General features: G+C 46.9%; 1 protein-coding gene across 1 annotated transcript in view; it reads right to left on the bottom strand.

Annotated features, from left to right (window-relative positions):
* Positions 1-780: 780 nt before the first annotated feature.
* The window catches only part of LOC130266460 (TOG array regulator of axonemal microtubules protein 2-like), a 32,159-nt gene continuing 11,566 nt past the window's right edge, over positions 781-21,373 (bottom strand). Inside the window, exons 8-22 of the mRNA XM_056515727.1 lie at positions 20,694-20,978; positions 19,248-19,342; positions 18,138-18,288; positions 16,877-17,035; positions 15,026-15,158; positions 13,243-13,348; positions 12,255-12,490; positions 10,605-10,757; positions 9,374-9,491; positions 8,316-8,419; positions 6,767-6,965; positions 5,190-5,406; positions 4,028-4,114; positions 1,456-1,904; positions 781-1,000 (exon numbers count right to left, since the gene is read on the bottom strand). Of these exons, the coding sequence (XP_056371702.1) occupies positions 1,633-1,904; positions 4,028-4,114; positions 5,190-5,406; positions 6,767-6,965; positions 8,316-8,419; positions 9,374-9,491; positions 10,605-10,757; positions 12,255-12,490; positions 13,243-13,348; positions 15,026-15,158; positions 16,877-17,035; positions 18,138-18,288; positions 19,248-19,342; positions 20,694-20,978 (2,315 nt within the window). The 3' untranslated portion in view covers positions 781-1,000; positions 1,456-1,632. The remainder of the gene's footprint in view (positions 1,001-1,455; positions 1,905-4,027; positions 4,115-5,189; positions 5,407-6,766; positions 6,966-8,315; positions 8,420-9,373; positions 9,492-10,604; positions 10,758-12,254; positions 12,491-13,242; positions 13,349-15,025; positions 15,159-16,876; positions 17,036-18,137; positions 18,289-19,247; positions 19,343-20,693; positions 20,979-21,373) is intronic.

The following is a 21,373-nucleotide window of genomic DNA, read 5'->3' as shown; positions in this document are numbered from 1 at the left end:
CACGAGCCAACAGTCTTCTTTATTCCTACATTGCTTTATTTCTAATAATTTCTCAGGAATTCATTACACAGACAAGCATTGATCCATGGTAACAAATGATCCCATTCCCCTGTGCTAAATGGATCCCAGGCTGGGATATAGATTTGAGGAACCATTGACAAATGTTATTGACCTCACAGTCCACTCATCCCTCTGCAAACAAGTTGCACACAACACTGTTGGACTGCTGTCCTGGAGAAATGTACGTACACATGACTTCTCCAAAGCAGTGCATCTTTCCCCATGACCTCTTCTAACCTATGGAATTGTGATTGAAGACACCTCTGAGCCAGATCTGGGTGAGATTGCAAAGGAGCAAAGCTTTGGGATTTGGGCACACTTCTCTTTGTTTCTCTGCTCAGGCCTTTTGTGAGCACAGAATACATCTAACTAGAAAGCTTTAGACTCTACAGGATGTGTTGTGTCCATTGCCCCCCAAACATGTCAATGGGTGGCCCTGTTAGAATTCCAAGTTATAAACAGCAGCACAAATGACACAAAGATAACAAGGCAAAAGGAAGAGGAGAGGCCAAGTGAAGAAAGAATATGGTGAGACACTGGCACACCCAGTGAGCTGCACTCTCCTAAACAGAGCATATCTCCTCTAGACTAGCAGGTCCTGGTCTCAGATTCTCTGCTTGTATTTTTAAAAGTTTAGTTTATTTTAAATAAAAAACAAAAAATAAAACAAGAAAACCGCAGATGATATAATCAAAATAAAATATATACAGTGTCAATAACCAGAATTTTAAATACAGTGAAAACCAGTTTATTCAAACCTACAGCTAAATATCAGAACATATGTACATCTGTAACTATAAAGCCTAATGCATAAATCCTATTCTTCAATCAGTATTTTGGCAGGTTGCAGCTTCTTCTGGAGCAGAGGAAAGGACTTTGTGGGTAAATGCACAAGGAATGTCCAGAGAAAACCTCTTGGCAAGGGGGTAGCCAGTCAGGTCTGCAAAATGGAAACAGAAGAGTTACGATGGCTGCAATGCAAACCTAAGGCACCTAAAGCTCCATATTTCATGGGACACACTTCCTGGAAACTTCTATATAGCTGCACAGGGAAACATGCTCCTGCCAGCAGCCCCTTGAGGCAGGCCAGGGGCACGCCCTGAGCCACTTGCACAGAGCTGCCAGAGGAACAGCCTGGCCTCTGGGCTGCCCTGGGACAGCAGGGAGCCCAGAGCCCTGTGCTTTCCAGCAATGGCTCAGCTGCACATGCAGCCTCCTGCTCCTCTCCCTGCCCCACAGCTGAGCAGCCCTACAGCTCCACGGGGCACTGGCAGCAGCACAGCTGATGGCAGGGGCACCTGCAGGGCAGAACTGCTCCCTGGCAATGTGCACAGGCTCTCCAGGCTGGCACAAGACCCTTCCTCCTGCCAGAGAGCGGCCCAGCTCCCACCTTACCTCTGTGTGAGGCTGAGCCATGCTGGCCCTTCCACTTGTCCTCAATCTGCAGTTGCTACAGGCCCCCCATGGCATTACAAGGAAGGGCAGTGGAGAGAGCAGGGACAGATGCAAACTCTTCCTTCGTATTTTGTCTTTTCTGGCACAGATAGAAAGTCAAATCCGGAGGTGTCCATCCTAGCAGTTTTTCAGCTTGCTGGAGAACATGAAGCCTTCACCAGCCCAAAATGCTGGAGAGGTTTTCCTGCACGTGTCGGGGCTGGCTGGCAGCACATTCCTCAGTCTGGTGTCCATCACCTCGCAGAGGGCCGAGGCGAGCCTGCTGACCACCGTGCGGACATTGGCGCTGCGGACAGGCAGCGCCTTGTTCTCCAGGCAGGCCCAGAGCACGGGCAGGGCGCACTGCTGGACAACTTCAGGGCTGCTGGCATAAACCTCTTCCACAAGCTCTGCCGGGACAGGGACACAAGCTTCTTAACCACCAACCTCCATGCAAACAAGGATCTACCTCTAGTTTTGCTTCCTGGAAGCCTCTCTGGCTAAGAGCAGCAAAGTTACACACAGATCCAGAAATGGCCAAAGCAGCTGATCCTCCCCAAAACAGAACCAGCAACCCCTCAGTTCTAATTTCTCCAAACAGAGCCTTGTAACTGTGGGAGATTTTATACTTTTACTAAATAATTTCACAAACTGTTTCTCTAGGAACAATGACTGAAATGTCAACTTGCCTTTTATTTCCATTGAGAAGTTGTCTAAACCCACCCTGATGATTTGGAAATGCACCGTAGAGAGGCAATTGAGAGATTTCTAATAAAAAGGATGATTCCATTCTTCTGACCTTTAATGCAAAATGCCAGAAGTCTAATCTGGCTTTTCCCTTTGCTCAGTGGCACACAACAAAGAGCAGTATTAGACCACACTTCCAATCTCCAGCCCAGCAGAGATGGGTGCTGCTTGACAGCTGGACTGGAAACATCAGTGACTAGCTGGTGTCTTTGGCAGAATGATTTTGTGGCTTCCAACAAACAGCTCTTTCCAACCTTAGGGTGTCGTAGATAATTTCCCAGACCTCAGTGCTGTGGTATTTGTGTATTGCCACATTTTAATGGCATTTCCTCTCTCAATGTTAATGGCATTTTTCTTACAATGTGCACTGAAAAAGCAGAATAGAGAGAGAAAAATGCTACACAGGGGACTGAAATTTAACCAACACATGAGCGTTTTCTCGCATTGTCTCTGAAGCCTGCTCTCTGCTCATTTTCTGAACTGAACTGGAGAAAAAACAGACAAATATTTACTACCAGCAGGCTCCTTGCATGGCCGATTTGGCTGAGAGATCAAAACCCAGAAATGGTCAGGAGACCATTCTTATTATCTGATCATGCAAAGTAGTAGCCATTTATTATCCTGTGGTGGAAGAGACTTCATTTTCTCTATGCTGTTAATCCACCCACAGTCAACAATATTTAAACAGCTCCTGAGAGTACCCAAAACCAATTCTGCCAAACAGAGAAAGGGTTATGGTACCCTTACAAAAATGGGAGTTAAATTCAGTTTAAATGCAATTAAAGGCATTGGTCACTATGGAACTTGAGCACAGAAGGAGCTGTCTGCTCCCACTAAATCTCAGAGAGAACATTTGCCCTTTTTTAAAGTAGTCCTAATTCATGTTTAACTCCTCCTTATAAAAAAAAGAAAAAAAGACTGCAAAAATAAATTCCCTCTTCCTGGAGATCTACTTTATTCAAATGCTCTTTAAAGGGCCTTTGACATTCCCAATGACTGAATATGCCCTTTTGAGATTTCTGACGAAGACACAAAGTGTATTAAACCTTGCATTTAAAGATGCTGGCATAGTTAGCAGTGGGCTTAGCCCCAGTTAAAGCAAGGCCATAAATCATCTTCTCTGGTATATGTTGAGATGATCATTTTTCCATTCATTGGCTGTTGCTGCCATAGCCAGCTCCTCTGAGGGATCAATTATCAGCTGCATTTGTAGCTTTTTGGACAGCACTGACACAGGACGACACTGTTTACACACCCTGAAATGCTCAGTCCAGTGCCACTTTGACAGCACAGGCAGAGAGCCTCAGCACTCTGCTTCTGCCCCTCTGCCCCCAAAGTGCTTTGCACCAAATCTGTGCCTCTGATCTGTGTGCTGAGTTTTGACCCAAGCTGTGACCCCCAGGCACTGCAGGGTTCAGCCGTGAGGACAAAACAAACGGATCTCCTGCAACAGCACTTGCCACCATTTTCCCTAAAGGATCACAGATGTCCCTGAGCTTCCAAGAGAGGAGCCAGCTGGGTATTTTTAGCCCCTGCCTTTCCTGCAGGTGGGTTCTGAGATGCCCCAGTGAGAGCTCAGCCCCCAGGCCAAGCGCTGTCCCATCTCAGGTGCTGCACAACTCTGCAGCAGCCAGGGAAAACCTGCCAAACACATCTGCCATGGGGATGGGGCAGGAGGGACAAGCTCAGCACCTCAATTTGGAGCAGCTGCTCTACTGTCTATTCACAGGCATTCCCTGTACATACTCCCTGGGAAGAGCTCTTGGCTTAGAAGGGGAGCCCATACCTGTGATACGCTCTGTGACATCCAGCAGAGCTTGGCCACCCAGTTGATTCCACTGGTAGCTGAACTCTTTCATCAGTGATACTTTATCTACAAGAGAAACACATTGCTCACTCTTCTGTGGTCATAGGAGAAAGGAGAGTGGGGACGGAAAGGGCAGGGGCAACCCTATGTTATGAAATCAAGTAAATTTCTGTTGATTTTTTGCATCCATTTCTTCTTTCCTTCCAGCCTACTTGGGAGGATTTTAAATTCCCAAAGAAAAGCTCTCCTTTCACATTAGTAAATGCAAAGTTGTCTGCTCCACCAGGAGCTATGTTAAATGGTTTAGATCAGGGACCTCAAGAGTTCAATCACACGGAAGCATTTAACGGGTTTTGCATTCCAGAGCAAACAGGAAGAAGCCCAGACTTGGGATCCAGAAAGGCACTGATTCAGGCAGTTCATGAGTTCACAGAACAGCTGAGGTGCAGAAAGTGGAAAGAGCCCTTGAAGACCTGCCTCTTCAACACTCTATTTCTCAGGCATATTTCTCCAGTGCAGCATTTTCAGAGCTGACATAAATCTCTGCAGCAAAGGAATTAGAGCAGCCCTTGCCTGTGTAGGTATTTGCTACAGTCATCCTGCACTATGCAAAACAACATGTGGAACAGGGCATCACTGACAGCTGGATTTCTAGCTGTTCTAAAGAAATGAACTTGGTGAATCATAAGTTCCCCTTTGAAAAATAAGACTAAGAAAAGAGGTGGAAAATAGGCAGCTATTGCCTATAATGTGGAGCCTTCCAGGAGGCTACTCTGCAGAAGTTCTGATGGGTCAGTGTCCCTTCATGCCAACAGTAGAGCCATTCATTTATGAAGTCAACTGGGGCCCACGCAAACTTCAAAAACCCCTTTGCCTCAGAATTGTAGCAAAGCTGTAGTACAGGACTTCCTCTGCAGACAAGCAGCACAGAGCCAAGGGCTCCTGGCACTTTTGGGAAATGCTGATGCACAGTCAAGCCTGTTGGGGGACTGGTGTGTAAGGACTGCACTTCCACAGTTTCTGTTGGATGTCAGCTGGAGCATTCCACAGGCAACAGAAGCTCTCAAGGCACTCAGTGTTCTCTTGTGTCAGAGAGGCAGAGACACAGCTGAGGAGAGTACATGTCAGGACTCAGCCTTACCTAAGTGAGCCATGGATTCTTCCAGAGCGTTCACAGCTGCGGCATGAACCCTGGGGTCCTTTGAGTTCAAGCTCTTTGTAATTCCTTCCACCAAAAGGACAATCACCGGGTTCATGGCATCTTTCAGGATGGTTATGATTTCTGCCAGCACATTCAGCGCCTTCTGCTTCACTTTTTTGTTGCTCTCAGCAACTCTCAGGACAAAAGAATCAAAAATCTGGGAAGAGAACAAACAACATGAAAGCGAGATTGAAATGTCCTTGTTTGAAATGAGCACTCAGCAATGTACAAGATGAAAGTGATCCTTTCTGTCAGGTCAGCACTTGCTTGCACAACTTCACTGTTTTCCTGTGGGCCACTCAGTGGAATGCTTGTGCAATCTCATGCTGGTGTAAAGATTTTCATCTCTTTTTAAGAGATTTGGCTGGGGAAAGAATAGTTTCTATGGTGTTTCTCTCCACCTATACATCATTAAATTAGTCCCATTTATTAATGCAAAATGATATCTTTGCTTTAGAAGTATGGAAACAGATATTTACAATGCCTGTTCTTCTCTACAGTTGCCTCAAGTACTGAGGGCAATTATGATTTTGCCAAAACTATGGCCAGAGGAGAGTGAAATTTTCTTTTGTCTGTCTCAGAATCTGTGTCTGGAGAAGTGCAGGGCTGTGATCAACTCTTCCAGAATCCAGAACTTTTGTCTAACTAACAGATAGAGTTGTGAAATTTAATGTGCTTTACAATTCTCATTAGAGCAAGTTCAATCCCTTGACAGCAACATTATCAGGCACCATTTTCTGGAAAAAGGGAAAAAGCAGCTACGGGGAGGAGAAGGAAGACTTCTGTCCCTAGTCATTTTCCTCCTTTTCTAAAGAGGAAAAAAAAACCAAAAAAACAAAAAAAAAAAAACACAAAAAAACCCAAAAAAACAAAAAAAACCAAAAAAAAAACACAAAAAAACAAAAAACCAAAAAAAACCCACAAAAAAAACAAAAAAACAAAAAAAACCAAAAAAACAAACAAACAAAAAAACAAAAACAAAAACAAAAAATAAAAAAATAATAATAAAAAAAAAAATGACAAGAAGGGTGAGCACCATCTTTACCAAGAGGAATAGAGACAAGAATGGATGTGAGTAGCCAGAGCTGTGCCTGTGCAAGACAAGATGGAGTTTACAGAAGTATCCATTCAAAATCATTTGGTTTAATTCAACCCGGTCTGATCCTTCTCTTCCCCATCCAAACCCATTTTTTTGTCTGGAGAATAACTGCCATGCTTTCAGTGGCTGGATTGCCTTCACTTTACCCAACCAGGAGTAGGAGACAGCAGAAGTTACACCAGTGGAAAATTCTGTCATCATCTGATGAACAGCACCAATAGGCACCTGCCAGACAAATACAGCTGGACTGAAAGAAAAGGTCCATTCAGCCTGAACCTGAATTCAATTGGTCTGGTTAAGAGGGACCAGCCTGTCCCAAACAGCCAGGATGTAGTGCCAAGACACACTGAATTCACTTTACTGCTACAGGCTTGGGAGAGGAGCTTAAGGAAGGGAGCAATGAAGACACCCTACATACCTGGACAATGTTTGTGGCGATGAGCTGGGGGCTGTTTTTGCACAGGTCTAGGAGGAGTGCCACTCCTTCCATCCGTGCCTCAAACCCCTTGGCTACCAGGAGATTGGAAAGCTTCTGGAGCTGCTCTGTTTCATCCACAGCTGAAGGTAACGTGACCTGGGCTTTTGGACGCTGTAGGAGGCGTCCATCAGACTTCACCCTGGAAAATAAAACCAAATTACGACTTGTTGATGATAATACCTGTAGATAATTGCGAGCAAAACGTCTAGAGGAGCTTTCCTAATGATGTGATTTCAAGCTAGAAAATCATGAGGCTCTGAAAAACAATGTAGACCTCATGACAATCATGACGAGAGACAATCTACAAGTAACATTCTTGCCAGTGCTCCCTCAGGAAAACCAAGGATGAGATGCATCTGATCTATCTTCAGATGGCTTCCCTGGCACACAGGTCACATTGCTTTGTGGAGAGAGACACTACTGCCAAGTTCAAATGCCTCCTCATATGGGAGGTGTGTGTCTTCTAATAAGGGAATTCATCACTCTGGATAAGTGTCTCCACACCAGGCATGACAAGCTGGAACAGGAGCTCAGATGAATCGGAGCAGATGAACAGGGACAAATCCGAAAGATCCAGAAAATCAGTAGCACAGATAAAAACAGAAGCCAGACATCCCAGAACTATGCTCACATTATTGCTTCCCTAGAGTCTAGATCCACAGCTTAACAAACTCACTGGGAGCAATTCTCCTGGATCAACCTGTCTCCTCCATAGGCCACTGAGGCATGTGGTCACTTTCCTGCCACTGCTGAGCATGACAGAGCTAAATAAATCCCCTCTGTTATCAGAGGAGAACAGGTACAAGTAGCTCTGCCACTGGCATCAAGAGGACCAAATCCCTGTCTGAAATGCAGATTGCAGCACAGGGAGAAAATAACCAAACACGCTGTCCATCAAACAAACTATATGAAGGACAGGAATATCAAGACAAAAAGTCCCCATTGAGACACCATTCACCATGTTGAGCAATACAATTCCTTAGGAATTGCCTTGCCATATACTACTCAAACTTGTTAATGTTTGAGGGTAAGAAAATCCTGATTCAGACAGGCCAAACCACTTGCATGGCAACTGCTTGTTTGGAGAATAGCATCTTGTTTCTAGACTGGGATTTCTCATCAAAACACGCATCTGAGAAAGAGTCCACTCTGATGAAAAAACCCCTGGTTGAATGGACTTGTCCCAAGTCAGGCATCAGAGACATGGCCCTCTCCCAGCCTCCACAACACTGCCCTTGCCACTGCACTGCATTGTCTGAGCTGCAACCAACGGATGCATTTTTGTCACCCAATTTCTGTGGAAACCCCTCCAGAGAAGTTTGTTCACTGCAATGCAGATGTAGACATGTAGACATTTTTATCATAGAGCATTTGCAAGGAAAGGAAACAACCTCTGGCACAGGTTATCACTGCCAGAAAGGCTTTCCTAAGGAAGAGACATGTCCAGCCTATCGTGTGCTTTGTCACATCTAACAAAAGTGCTCAGTACCGTTGACTAGAAGGCAATGTGGCCTGGGGCTTCTTCGAGACATTGCTCCTCTTCTTCACAGGGCTCTTGACAGATGGGCGTTCACCCTTCTGCTCTTCCATCCCCTACAAAGACATAGAGAAACCCTGTGAATCTTTGAATATCAAATAGGAAATTCCCTGTTTAAAGCACAAGTTCGAACCAGGATCACTGCTACCAAGGCTTAGGGAAACATTTCCTAACTGACAGAAGGAAACAGCCCAGAGATTCAGTGATGCCAAATCTTTGTTGCAATAGCCCAAGGCAGGTTATGGGTGCTGCCATAATGAGCAGCAGTCTAAAATCCCAAATTCATTAGTCCAGCTTAGAAGGGAATACAGCAAACAGGTAGACAATGAGTGTTCTTAAAGAAAGTTACAGAAAACTATGAACTCTTTGGGGGATGGGCTATTTTGTTGGAAGATGATTTGATTCAACACTCACTCTTCCTGTTCCTGCACAAAGACACACTCCCTTCTATAATGCAGACAAAAAGAATAAAATCCCCTCCAAACAATTAAATGATTTTCCACTGGATGCTGCTGAATTCACCAAGTTTCTTCCAGATCTACAGGGCTTGACAGCTGGGCAGTATTCTCAGAAGATAGACAGTAATTGTAGTAATTAGGATTGACTTGGACATCTTTTGTATTTTTGGAAATTTTCCTGGCACTACTATTTCTGGTGTCTTTTGCACAGACTCTGTTATCTTCAGAAGCACCATTCTCACTTAATGGCTTTACTGGGGGTAGAGCAGGGAGAGCGCAGTGGGGGTTACACCTAAATGTAAACCCATTTTCTCCTCTTCCCCTTCCCTGTTTGTGACCAATATTCAAAATATTCAAAACCCCTCTTTTTCCCTAATAGTATCAGTTCCTTTGTGGTCTGCAGATAAACAGGCTGGGGATTAACAGTACAATCCCAGCAGCAAAATGATTCAGCGGAAGAACAATGAGATTAAGACAGATATGGTATGTTTGATCTCCTATTAGCATGGCAATATTTGCACAAAGGAGACATATCTCCTGCCAAGCACTTACTTGCTTCTTAATCCTTGTCAGAATATCTTCCAGGTCATAGGTGGAAACAGATTGCTCCAAAAGCATTTTACATTTTTGATGATTCATCAACATCTTCACCATCTCCTGTCCGTAATGCCTAAGGAAGGAAGGAAGGAAAAGAAAGTGAACAAACAGAAGAAGGCTGTTAACAGAATAAGCTGATGCCTAAACCCATCAGGTGCAATCCTTTGATGAGAAGAGAGAGATTTACCCCTACTTGTCACTGCAAGAGGAGAAAGTGGGGCAACAGAAAAATACCCTTTCACTCTGAAACTCTGGGAGTGTTTCTGTGGGATCAAAGGATCCCAGGGAACAAGTGAAACACATCTGCTTTGCTTTCAGGTCCTATTAGCAGTGCCTTGCTGCCATTGCACAATAATTTGCCTTCCTTTAACTAGCAGGGAAGCCAGGACAAAACATCTCATGCTTCCTATTGATTATTCTATATTATATGTATGCACAGGACACTAGTTGCTGATGTGTTCTAGGCAGCTATTAATGGGAATTTGTTCATGGGAATTTAATTTTCAAGTAAGGGGATTTTGGTGATTTAGGTTGATTTTGGCACTATGAAACCACAGTTTTCTTCAAGAAGAAATTTGGAGGTCATTAAGCCACAGACAGCAGCATTCTAGAAATCTGCAGAAGAGGTTTAGAAAGACTGAATACTTTGGCTAAAGACTCTTGAAATATTTCTAGGAAAGTCTTAAGTTTAAGAAATAGATGATTGGGATCCTTCACTGATGAACGTTAGCCAAGACTTTGGCTTTGTGTTGTGCACCTAAGGCCAAACAAAACTGTTTGACTTGCTAATCGGAGCTTTTTTTTATCTCGGAAAGAATCCTTCAAGTCACAGGAAGTTGGCAATGCTCCTTCTTGCTGGACAACCTCATGTTACTCAGTACAGTCATTTCCCCAGGCAACCCAGAGCAGTGTCACAGCACCAAGCCTGACAGAGCTGGAGAAGCGTTTGGACAATGCTCTGGGGCACATGGAGTGACTCTTGGTGTGTCCTGCACATGGCCAGGAGCTGGACTCGAGGACCCTGATGGGTTCCATACAACTCAGGGTATTCCATGATTCTATGGCCCTTATCCACACAGTGACGTAACTTAATATTTCCTTTAGTTTCCACTCTTTTGTGGTTTCACCTTCACAGACGGACCCCAAACAGTTTTCCTGTCCCAGGAGGTGAACTGAAGATGGTTACCTTGTGTCCTTGTGACAGTCCTGAGCAAGCGTCCCTGCCGCGTGCGCCAGCCTCCCAGCCCTGGCTGTGCCTGCGAGCTCCGTGACTCCAATTTTCTCCAGCAAGGACAGCAGCAGCTCGGCCGCACACTTCCGCACCTGGACGTGGCGGCTCCTGGGAAGGGAGAGCAAACACTGGGGCACAGGGAGAAGGAGCCACAGCAGCACAGGCCTTGGCCACAGCCTGCTCCCTGTCATTGCTGGGGGAAGGAGGCCTGGGCTCTCCTGCAACTTCAGACACCTCTAGAAGCTTCTGTCCTCACATAAACCCAAAGTTAGCATTGCACAGAAGGACTGGCTGCAAGGAAGAGGGAGGAATTCAGTCTCTCTGCACGATCGGATACTCAATTTCTTTCCCACAATTTCCTCTGAGAAAGATTCAAGAAATAGATTACATATGAATTCTTAGAAATGAAAGACAATTCATGCTGACCCATCAGAGAGCACCCACTACACAGAGCTGCAGCGGGACTGAGGCTCTTTCCAGCCATTTATCCCCAAATCTGCAAACCTTTGGAAAAAAACAAATGCAGGGAAAACACACTGTGGTCCGTGAAGTTGTAGAATATACAGCAATGCAGCCTGTTTCTTCTGTGAGACTTGGCAAGGGATACATCTAAATGTGTTACCCTATTCCACAGCTGAGGAAAGGGTGGCAGTCAGTTTAGCCAGGTTGTCCTAGAGAGTGTCTCTTGGGAACTATCAGGCCCAGCACCAACACTTAAGGCAGCATTTGCTTCAGCTGTCCCATGGCAGTGGTCTGTGAAGGTGCCTATGAAGTGATTCATCATCTCAAGGCTAACATGAAACATCAGTTTGAAGAGAAAGTAGAGCTCTAGGGCCAGGACAGTCATACAAGTCTCCTTTTGGCTGAGCAGGCTGTTCCACCCACAGCACATTCTCCCCTATGTTCTCCATGGTGCAGCAAGTACCCTTCTTATTTCTCAAGTTATTGGCATAGTAAAGATGCATTTTTTTTTCCCAGGGGTCTCTGTGGTTAGTGCTGTGAAATATCAAAGAGCGCTCACAGCTGCAAATGCAATTGGCCCTCTTCCCACAAAAGCACAAGACTCTATCTTTAGTCCTTGCAGGCACTTTCATTTCCCCACCATTCACTAGGTCTAGGCTACTCTGACAGACTGGGAGAACTCCAGGAAGCGCAGGAAGCTGAGTCAGAAGAGGTTTAGGTTGGATATCAGGAGAAGGTTTTTCACTAAGAGGATGGCTGGGCACTGAACAGGCTCCCCAGGGCAGGTCACAGCACCAAGACTGACAAAGGTCAAGAAGCATTTGGACAACACTCTCAGGCACATGGTGTGACCCTTGGGCTGTTCTGTGCAAGGCCAGGAGCTGGACTCCATGATCCTGATAGGCCCCTTCCAACTCCCCATATTCTACAGTTCTGTGACTCTGACAACTAATAGGCTGCAGGAGTGCAGAAACAGGGAACAAGAGGAAAGAAATGAGGTGGATTGGAGAATCCAGTCACTGAGTTGACAGAAGATGCAGGATACAGCACCCTTCCCTCCCACCATTCCCATTCTTCCTCTCATCCCTTCCCCCACCTGCACACTAGAAGGTGAAGAATATCACTGCAAGAAGAAGAACCTACTGGACTCCACTGTCCAGGAGAGCAGTCATTGCTCGTGCAGGAGTCACATTCTCCACCATGATCCCCAGGGTCTGACTGGCTGCTTTCTGAACAAACTCTGGGGAGTTCCACACCATCCGCAGAAGGACCCGAGCCACCTCATCCACCTCAGAGTCCATGTCAGTCTTCAAGGTGGCAAAAAGCTCTCCCAGAGTGACAATGGCTGCATAGGACACCTTTGTGTGGAGGCTGGTCACCTGGGGAAGTCATAAGGGAAACATAAGAATCACCTTGAAAAGAAAACCAGTTGCCTGTGACAAAAGTCCCAGGAAATGACAACATATCCCACTGTGTCCAGAGGAACACAAAAGCACAATAAGAGCAGAAGAGCACAAGCACAGAAAGGCACTTACTCTGGGAGCAATTTGTGGCCCCAGACCTGCTTACTGTATGCCTAAAACCCCATTTTTACTAAAGTGATCTACTTAACCCTTCTAGAATGCCAACTGCTTTGATTCTAGGTCCTTTTATTTGAAAAACAAAGAACTCAATAAAAGCAAGCTTTGCTTTCAAACCATAAAGACACAAGTCATAAGGAAAAAAGAGTCATGTGCTCCTGTTCAAAAAGCAACACCAGAAGTTGAAGCAGTCAGCAAGGAAACAGAAAACTCTGGCTCAGGTCTACAGACTAATTTGCAGTGTTGAATTACAGCTCAAGCAGAGATTAGGATTCTGGCAAATAACATAATTAGTGTATCTGTTTCTGTATTTGCACATTTCATTATAATGGCAGCTCACTCAAACATGAGTATCAGATACCCGACCTACCAGGAAATACAGCTACATGTACACAAAGATCCTATAGATAGCTGACAGACATTAGAAATATATATTTTTTTTTACACAAAAATGAAGGCAGTTCTTGAGCACATATATGAGATGAACAAGCACATTTCTACTCTACACACCGTGCATGTAGTACAGGGGACAATTAGAACAATGTTCTCACCTCACTGGTAACTGCCAAGCAAATGTCATGACGTCTTGAGAGCAGGACTTGTGAATGGGACCCAGCCAGGTGTTTGATGCTGAAGAGTCCCTTCTCCTTCATCTCCCTGAAAGGCAAATACCAAAAAAGATTGATTTTTTTCTCCACCCAAGAACTAGGCAGCACCCTCTGAAATTACCAGTCCGGCAGCTCAGTCAAACAACGGGAGGTGCTCTTCAAGGAGTGCTTAATGAAATCATGGAGCTCGTTGCCACAGGATGCTGTGGCTGTCAAAAGCATACACAAATCCAAGAGGCAAATAGAGGAATTTTGATGTCTTCATTTGTGGCTGTTTAACAAGACAGCCTTTCCAAAATGTCTGGCAAATGTCACTGCTTCCTAGAAGCTGTGAGACCAAACCATGCTGCAGTTTCTCATCACCTCCCTGTACCTGTCCCTGAGACACAATCCCATCAGGCTGTTACTGGGGCATTTTCCTTCTTTGCCAGCCCCAGCAGGAAGTTCAGCAGTGAGAGTCTGCACTGGCCCTCTGGAGCTGAGTTTCCACTCTACAATCTAGGTCTGCCTGTCACCTACTCCACTCCACCTGCACACTCCCCAAGAAAGCAGCAGGATATCCCAGAAGATTCCACAGTAGGGCAAGAACAGTTAAAATCTGCCTTTTCCCAAAACTCCATACCTAAAATACCCCACACAACAGCAACATGTTATTGAAAAGGCACATATAACTCTGTCTCAGCACTTGCTCTGTGCAAGCCCTGAGCTACAGGAAGGTGCATGAGGCATCAGGGCTGCAGCACAGGGCTGGAGATCGATCCCACGGACACCCCTGAGTGTCACATGGACCCCCCACACCTGCAGAAGGTCTCTGCACCTCACAGGGCACCAAAGAGAAATGGGGAAGAGGAAGCAGAAGAGAAAGGGCAAAGCAAAGAGGACTACACAAAGAGATGCCTCGTGGAAGACTTTTCTTGCTTATCCCAGGGTGAATGTCCTTATCCCTGTAGGAATGAAGCACCCACCAGTGAGTGGATGTTAACCCAGACATCAAAATACAACCAATATCACCTAATATTTTTATGCTTATCACCTCTGGGTCTCCATCTGTCTGTGTCTAATTTTGGGGCACATGGTGAGTGCTCATGAAACATCTCATGTCCATATGTAGCAGTGAGAAGGAAGAAGTTACATTCCAAAAGTGCAAGATTCCTAAAGGATTTCATTTCTTTTTCCTTCTCTTCTGCCATGAGCCCTTCAGGAGTAATGACAGGCTGAGGGACTTGAAAGCACATCTCAGTCCACTTCTCAGAAAGAGGAATGGACTCTGAGCTGGAGCTGCTTCTGGGACTCACGTGCAGGAGGTCACGGGGAGACCCTGTCACCTGCCATTGCTGCCAGCAGTGGGACCAGAGAGAAATCTTAATCTCACTGGGCCAGTGCCCCAAGGCACCCAAATCTCTACACTCAAAACTGCTGCCATCCTGCTTCTGCCTTCAGCCAGCAAATCATCTCATCCCACAGCTTCCTCTCTTTGCTCAAGATTCCCTTTGCAGCTCCATGGAGCAGCAGCAAAGCAAGGAAACAGCACAGACCTGCTGAGCACAGCTGCAGACCAAGGCCAAGAAAAGGCTGCTCTCAAATCTTGATCCTCTCACTGCTCTGGAGTGGTTTCCCCAGTGCCCTGTGGCCCTCTGGGCTGTCGGGGCTCAGAGGCAGCAGCAAGATTCCCTTCTAACCTCCCTTAACGCTGAGGGGGAGACAGAGTGACCGGGGCCTTTCTTACCAGTCATGGCTGCCGAGCAAGGAGAGTGCCTGGAGCAAGGACTGCTGTGGCTCAGGAGAGGCTGTGTCCTTGTGCCCGTGCCCACGGAGCAGCTCCTCTCGGCGCTGGGCACCAGGGCCCGTCTGCGAGGTCACTGTGAGGAGAGGGTCAGCCCTGAGCGCTGCAGCCCCGGGCAAGGCACCCGCCGTGGAGCGGCTGCAGCCCCAGCTCCAGCCAGGGCTCCATGGGCTGCAAATGGCTCTGCCTCAGACACCTGCCTGCTCTCTGGCTCCTGGGGCTCCTTGCTTTCTCCCAGCCCCCTAGCTGGGCACAGCAATTGCCAGCTCCCCAGTGCCACAGGCAGCACAGCCAGCGGCAGGTTCCTGAGGCCGCAGAGCTCCCGCTCCTGCCAGACAGGGCCGAGCAGCGGGAATGGCGAGCCCAGGAGGGAACCCCAGGGGCCTCTCTTGTTCCAGCACCCTGATTTCCCCAGCCCTGATGACTGAGGCACTGTGCAAACCCTGAGGAAAGACCTGCAGCTGCCTCGTGACAGCACCAAGCCAAGCTGAACAGCCCAGCCCTGCTGGGCCCGGCTGAATCCCCATGGAGCAACTCCCAGGGAACAGCCAGAGCTGACCCTTCATCCCTGACAGCACCTCTGCTCAAAAGGTATGAGAAATATCAGATGAAAATGCATTTCTTATGAAAACATTTGTCATCTAATGCACTGTCAATCAAAAATGTCATGCATTCAAAAGCAGATTTTCTAATGTATAGATGAAAACATCTGAGCTGACTAAATTGATGAAGCATAAATATTGCACAGAATCTAGATGAAGTGCTGTAGACTCGGTAGGGTTTTTGTGGTACCTTGCATATTCCCACAAACATGGAGAATGTTGTTATGGAGGAAACATAACATCAAAAATATTCAGATGGGTGCTAATCTGGATGTCACTGATGTACCCCAGTGACTGACATCAGTGATGTCACTGCAGAAGTATGTAGACAAACATATCTAGATTTATTAGGAATGGAGACTCATGTCAAGCTAGTTCTGGTCAATTCTGAACATGGAAATATCATCACTAGAAAGGAGCATTCCAAGTAGCATTCCTAGCTCTCTTCTTCTTATCTCACCCTACTTGGGATTGTAGCACAGGCAGGCTACCCACAAAGGAGAGACAAGAGCCACTAGAGACTGTCTGCTGTGCATTTCCTGCAGGCTGCAAACAGCCTGGGAGCACCAGGCAGCCCCTCCAGGCTGTCACCTGCTGCACCCAGCTGCTGTATTTGGGTGCAGTGACACAGGAGGCACTGCTTGTTCCCTCTTGGCATTGCAGGCCGTGGGATGGCAGCAGCCAGGAGCCATTGGGCACTTCTGGGAGCAGCAGCACGATGGCACAAGCCACTGACTGCCATGCAGAGACAGCCCTTGCTGGGATAGCAGAAAATCTGGCTGCAGAGCTGGGCAGCAGCACAGGCAGAGGGCCCTGATGGTGAGTGGACAACTGATCGTGGTGGTACTTGTAGGTGCACAGTGAGCACAGCCTGGCACACTGTCCCACAGCTGATCCTGCAGTTACAGCTGCCTCCTGGCACCAGCACTGTACTTTGGACTAGGAGGATGGGCAAAAGACAGAGCTTAGGCCTTTACCACTGCTTTATTCAGGTCAAGTTTCTGATGGAGCTCTAAGAACCAACTGCTGAGTACTACCAAGTTGGAGTAACTCCAAAGTAGATTTGCTGTTCATTCTCAGGACAGCCTATGGACTAAAGATTCCAGCTGTGCTGGCTGAGGCAGGAGGCAGTTTGTGCTCCTTGTGCAAGGAAAATCCCGTGTGGGAAAAAGCTGCCACGGAGCAGGCTTACCTGAGGAGCTGCATGGGACACTGCCTTCCTCATGGGTGATGGGCACACTGAGCAGTAAGGGCAGCTTGTCCTGCTTCCTCAAGACCTTCTTCAAGGCACTACCAGGGTGTTTTGTCTGTGTGCTGGAAGCTGTGCCATTGACAGGTGGGAGGCCAAAGCCTGCAGGGACCAAAGAGGAGCTTGTAAGTGGAGAGTGCTGGACAGGGTGACGATGGAAAGAGCCAGAAAACCTGCTGGAGATGGGTAACATCTCTTTGTTATGCCAAAGAACTTCAGGTAGAACACTGGCACACTAACATTGAACAAGGATCACAGAATCACAGAATCCTAGAAGTGTTTGTGTTGGAAGGTCCCTTTAGCAACTATCCAGTCCAACCCATGGGAGCAGGGGCATTTATATCTAGATCAGGTTCCTCAGAGCCCCATGTAAACTGGCCTTGAACACCTTCAAGGATGGAGCAACAACAGCTTCTCTGGGCATACCCTTGCAGCATTTCATCACCTTCACTACAAAAGAAGTCTCCCTAATATCTAATCTAAATCTACCTTCTTCTAGTTAAAAACCAACTGCAGTGATGCTTTTCCTAAGAAACAAGGAAAACCCAGTGTTGCTTTGCTTTTGTTTTCCTGTTTCAGAGGCTGGCTGGGGAAGTTCCCAAAAGAAAGTGCAGATAACCCTGCGTGATGCCCTGGGGCTGAGTGCTGTCCCCAAGGTCCCTGCTGCCCCCGGGGCAGCACACACAGCATTGCAGCCAGAGCCCCCAGCCGGGATTCACTCGGGAATGCTGCTGGCTCCTGGGCTACAGCAGCAGCACTGCCTCGGGGCTTCAGCACAGCTCTGCAGCGCCAGCTCCTCGGCAGGGAGTGGCAGGAGAAGGATCTCTGGTGTTTCCATTAGAAGGAGCTGAATTTGGTTTCTTCCATGTTGCACCTTGGTTGAAAAATATTATTTTGGCCTCATCTTCCCTGGAAGCTGCTCTCCAGGAGGGAGTCTGAAGCCCCAGTCATTTTTCAAGACAGAATTTTTTTAGTCTGAAAGACTTTAGAGGTAAAGGTGGAAGCTGATATTCTGTTACTGACTCAGTGAGGCCATGGGCAAGAGATTTCATGCCTCTGGATTTTTCTTTGGGGAGTGGAAATCAATCCTATGCAAGCTTCCACTCAGGTGCAAGTGGAACAGACACCCAGTCTGATTGAAACACTGTGCAAAGGGCAAGCAAGTCTAGGAAAAGAAAGGACCACAAGTGTAGGCACCACTTACTTGCTTCAGCTGCATCCCTGGCCTCAACTGTCTGTGGAGGCAGCTGCAAGGATGCTGTGTTTTGTCTCCTTTTCTGCATCTCATTCTCAAAAAGCTCTGCATCCTTCGGCTCTAAGTTCTTCTCAGCCAGCTGGCACAATGCAGCACGGATCTAGTTGCAATGGAAATACATCAGAGACTGTAAGTAGACACAGAAACCAGACACAACACCTCATCAGCAGCACAGAGTCCAGAGAGTGCCAAAACGCTTAATGCAGCTCCATATACATTCCCATAGTTTCAGCAGAATGTCTCCCATCTTCACCTTGGCAATTCCTCTCAGTGAGGTGGAACACTTCAGTGCCACAACCTTACACTGCTCCAACTGCAACCTATGCCAGGAAGCCCTGCTTGAAGATGAAAGTCATAGGAATGCTCCAAGAAAGATGAAGAGCTCCCATGACCAGTGAGCAGGCAGTTCAGTTCCTACAGGCCATGGCAGGAGAATGGAAACCATGTGCAATATGCAGCAAGGAGGGGTAATTAGCTGTTGCACAACACTCATGGCCAGGAATTGCAACTGTTTCTCACTTCCCTGCTTCTGAAGGACTCGGCTCTGAAGGACTCTGAACGACTTGGTCTCTGAGACCAGGAGACCAAAAGGAGGAGTCATGTGAAAACAAGTTGCAGAAGCATTGATATTAATGAGCAGAAAATGAGAGAATGAGAGGGCTGTAAGATAGAGCCAGAAAGGTAACCAGGAAAAATCCAACTCTCCCATTTTATTTTGCAGACTTGCTCATACTCAACATTAGAATCTTTGCCCCTCTGCTTCTCAGGGTGCCCTTTGCCCACATTCACTGGCGTGTCGCCTGCTCTGCCATTCAGAACTTCTCTAAAATGGCCTTTGCACATAAACAATGCTTCAGGCATGACTTTAGCACCATCAGCAAAACAGTGACTTTGGCACCACTGGAAATGGCCAAGCAATTGCTCTAAGGCTGCCACATATATTTCCAAGAATCCCCATTCCCCCAAGAGTGGAAGATTGTTATTTTCAGGGACATTTTGGGCCAAGAACTAAATAGCCACTGGAAAGGAAGTCTGCTCATCCCTGTCCTTATCCCTTACCTTTCCAAAGCCATCTCTCAGGTTTTTGTCACTTGTAAGACCAGGACTGGTGGGATGATCCATCTCTTTGGCCTGGCTCACTGGGAGGCCTGGTACTGGAAGCAAAGGATCATGTAAACCTCTGGCAGACTTCAACCCCCAAAATACTATGCTGGGCAACAGGCAAGACTGCAGAGCTCTCATAAAACACAGAGATGGTGCAGGAAAGCAGCAAGGTGTATATGCCTAGACCCTCTCCCAATGGATGGGCTACTGGCAGCAGACATGACATTACTGTGTTGGCCAGCAGACTGAAACCTGCTGCATGATGAAGGGCTCAGCTCCCTGATGCTGGAGAGCCCCTGTGTTGGATAGAGAAGGGCAGAGATGGGGTTTGCTCTTGACAGAGACTCTTATCTGCCCTTATGCTGATTTCAGCAAACGTCTTCTTTCCTGTTCCTAAAAGAAGTCCCGGGTTCTAATACCTGTATGCATTTAGATTAATATTTTCTTCTTTTGATGGAATATTTTAGAGGACATTAAATTCTTAGGATTGCAGAAGTGTTACCCAAATGTAAATTGTTTTCTTGACACTAGATAATTCAATTCCCCCAATAATTTTTATTCTAAATTCTATGAGATTGGGCCACATTTGGGCCAGCCTGACTAAAGGCTGATTTTCTTAATGCAAGTCTAAGAATGTAACTTATTCAGAAATACTCTCCAACAGAGCTCTTAAAATTCAGACAACTAGTCATTCTATAAAACAGCTTCACAGAGGATAAAATCAAGTGTCAGGAAAGTGGAAAAAATCCAATGCCATAAATCAGGATTTTTGCCCCTGCTGAATGGTCAGCTGAATAATAAAGGAGAGTTAGATATGGGCTTTGAGGAAGGAGGGCAATTCTGGATGGAATGCAAGGCCTTGGAAGGTAAGGGCATCTGGGAAGTTGGCAGGGAAAATACTGACCCCAGGGTAACCTCCTTGGGACCCCTGCAGTCAGTCAGGTCTTCAGAATGACACCCAAAATGTAACTGAAGCAACAATGCAAACCTAAGGCATCTGAAGCTCCATTTTCCATGGGACATTCCATTCCTGGAAACTTCTATATAGCTGCACAGGGAAACATGCTCCTGCTAGCAGCCCCTTGAGGCAGGCCAGGGGCACACCCTGAGCCACTTGCACAGAGCTGCCAGGGAAACAGCCTGGCCTCTGGGCTGCCCTGGGACAGCAGGGAGCCCAGAGCCCTGTGCTTTCCAGCAATGGCTCAGCTGCACATGCAGCCTCCTGCTCCTCTCCCTGCCCCACAGCTGAGCAGCCCTACAGCTCCACGGGGCACTGGCAGCAGCACAGCTGATGGCAGGGGCACCTGCAGGGCAGAACTGTTCCCTGGCAATGTGCACAGGCTCTCCAGGCTGGCACAAGACCCTTCCTCCTGCCAGAGAGCAGCCCAATTCCCACCTTACCTCTGTGTGAGGCTGAGCCCTGCTGGCCCTTCCCCTTGTCCTCCTCCCTGGCAGTGACCCTGGGGGCAGCGCTGCTCTGCTGCCTCTGCCGGGGCTCCTGGGCCAAGGCCCCCTGAGCCAGCCGGGAGCCCAGACCTCCATTCCCAAGGCCGGTGTTCCGCATATCAATCCCCAGGCTGAACAATTCAGCGAGTTTCCTTGGGAACAGAGGCATCCCAGGTCGTATCACACTCCCAGAGCTCTTTCCGTCCATCCTCTCAGTTTGTGCTGTAGACTCAGAAGAAGCTGTAGATCAGGGACAAGAGAAGAAGTGAGTTCATTGAATTCACACTGTACAATCAACCCATCTAATGCGTGGGGAATCCAAAGCATATTTCAGTTAATGAAAAGATTTGTTTTTTTTATTTTTCATGACACTGGCATCATTTGAATTTCTCTGAACAATATGGAGCTGGCAAGCCAGGAGAGAAAGGTTCTATGAATTTTTTTACCAAAGAGTTGGAAACTCACAGTGGTCTCTATAATTTGACACTGTCTAGGAAGTAATTGCTTTCAAAAGAAGTTTTCAAGGCCATTATTTCAATAAATCCCACTCAATCATAGGTTTGGTTTTGCATTTTGGGGATTTTTTTTTTTTATTTCTCTTTACAACAAAGGAAGAGCTGGGACACAAAAAATGG

This window comes from Oenanthe melanoleuca, unplaced genomic scaffold (genome assembly GCF_029582105.1).
Source record: "Oenanthe melanoleuca isolate GR-GAL-2019-014 unplaced genomic scaffold, OMel1.0 S051, whole genome shotgun sequence".
Taxonomy (NCBI): domain Eukaryota; kingdom Metazoa; phylum Chordata; class Aves; order Passeriformes; family Muscicapidae; genus Oenanthe; species Oenanthe melanoleuca.
This window is presented reverse-complemented; position numbering and strand designations above follow the sequence as displayed.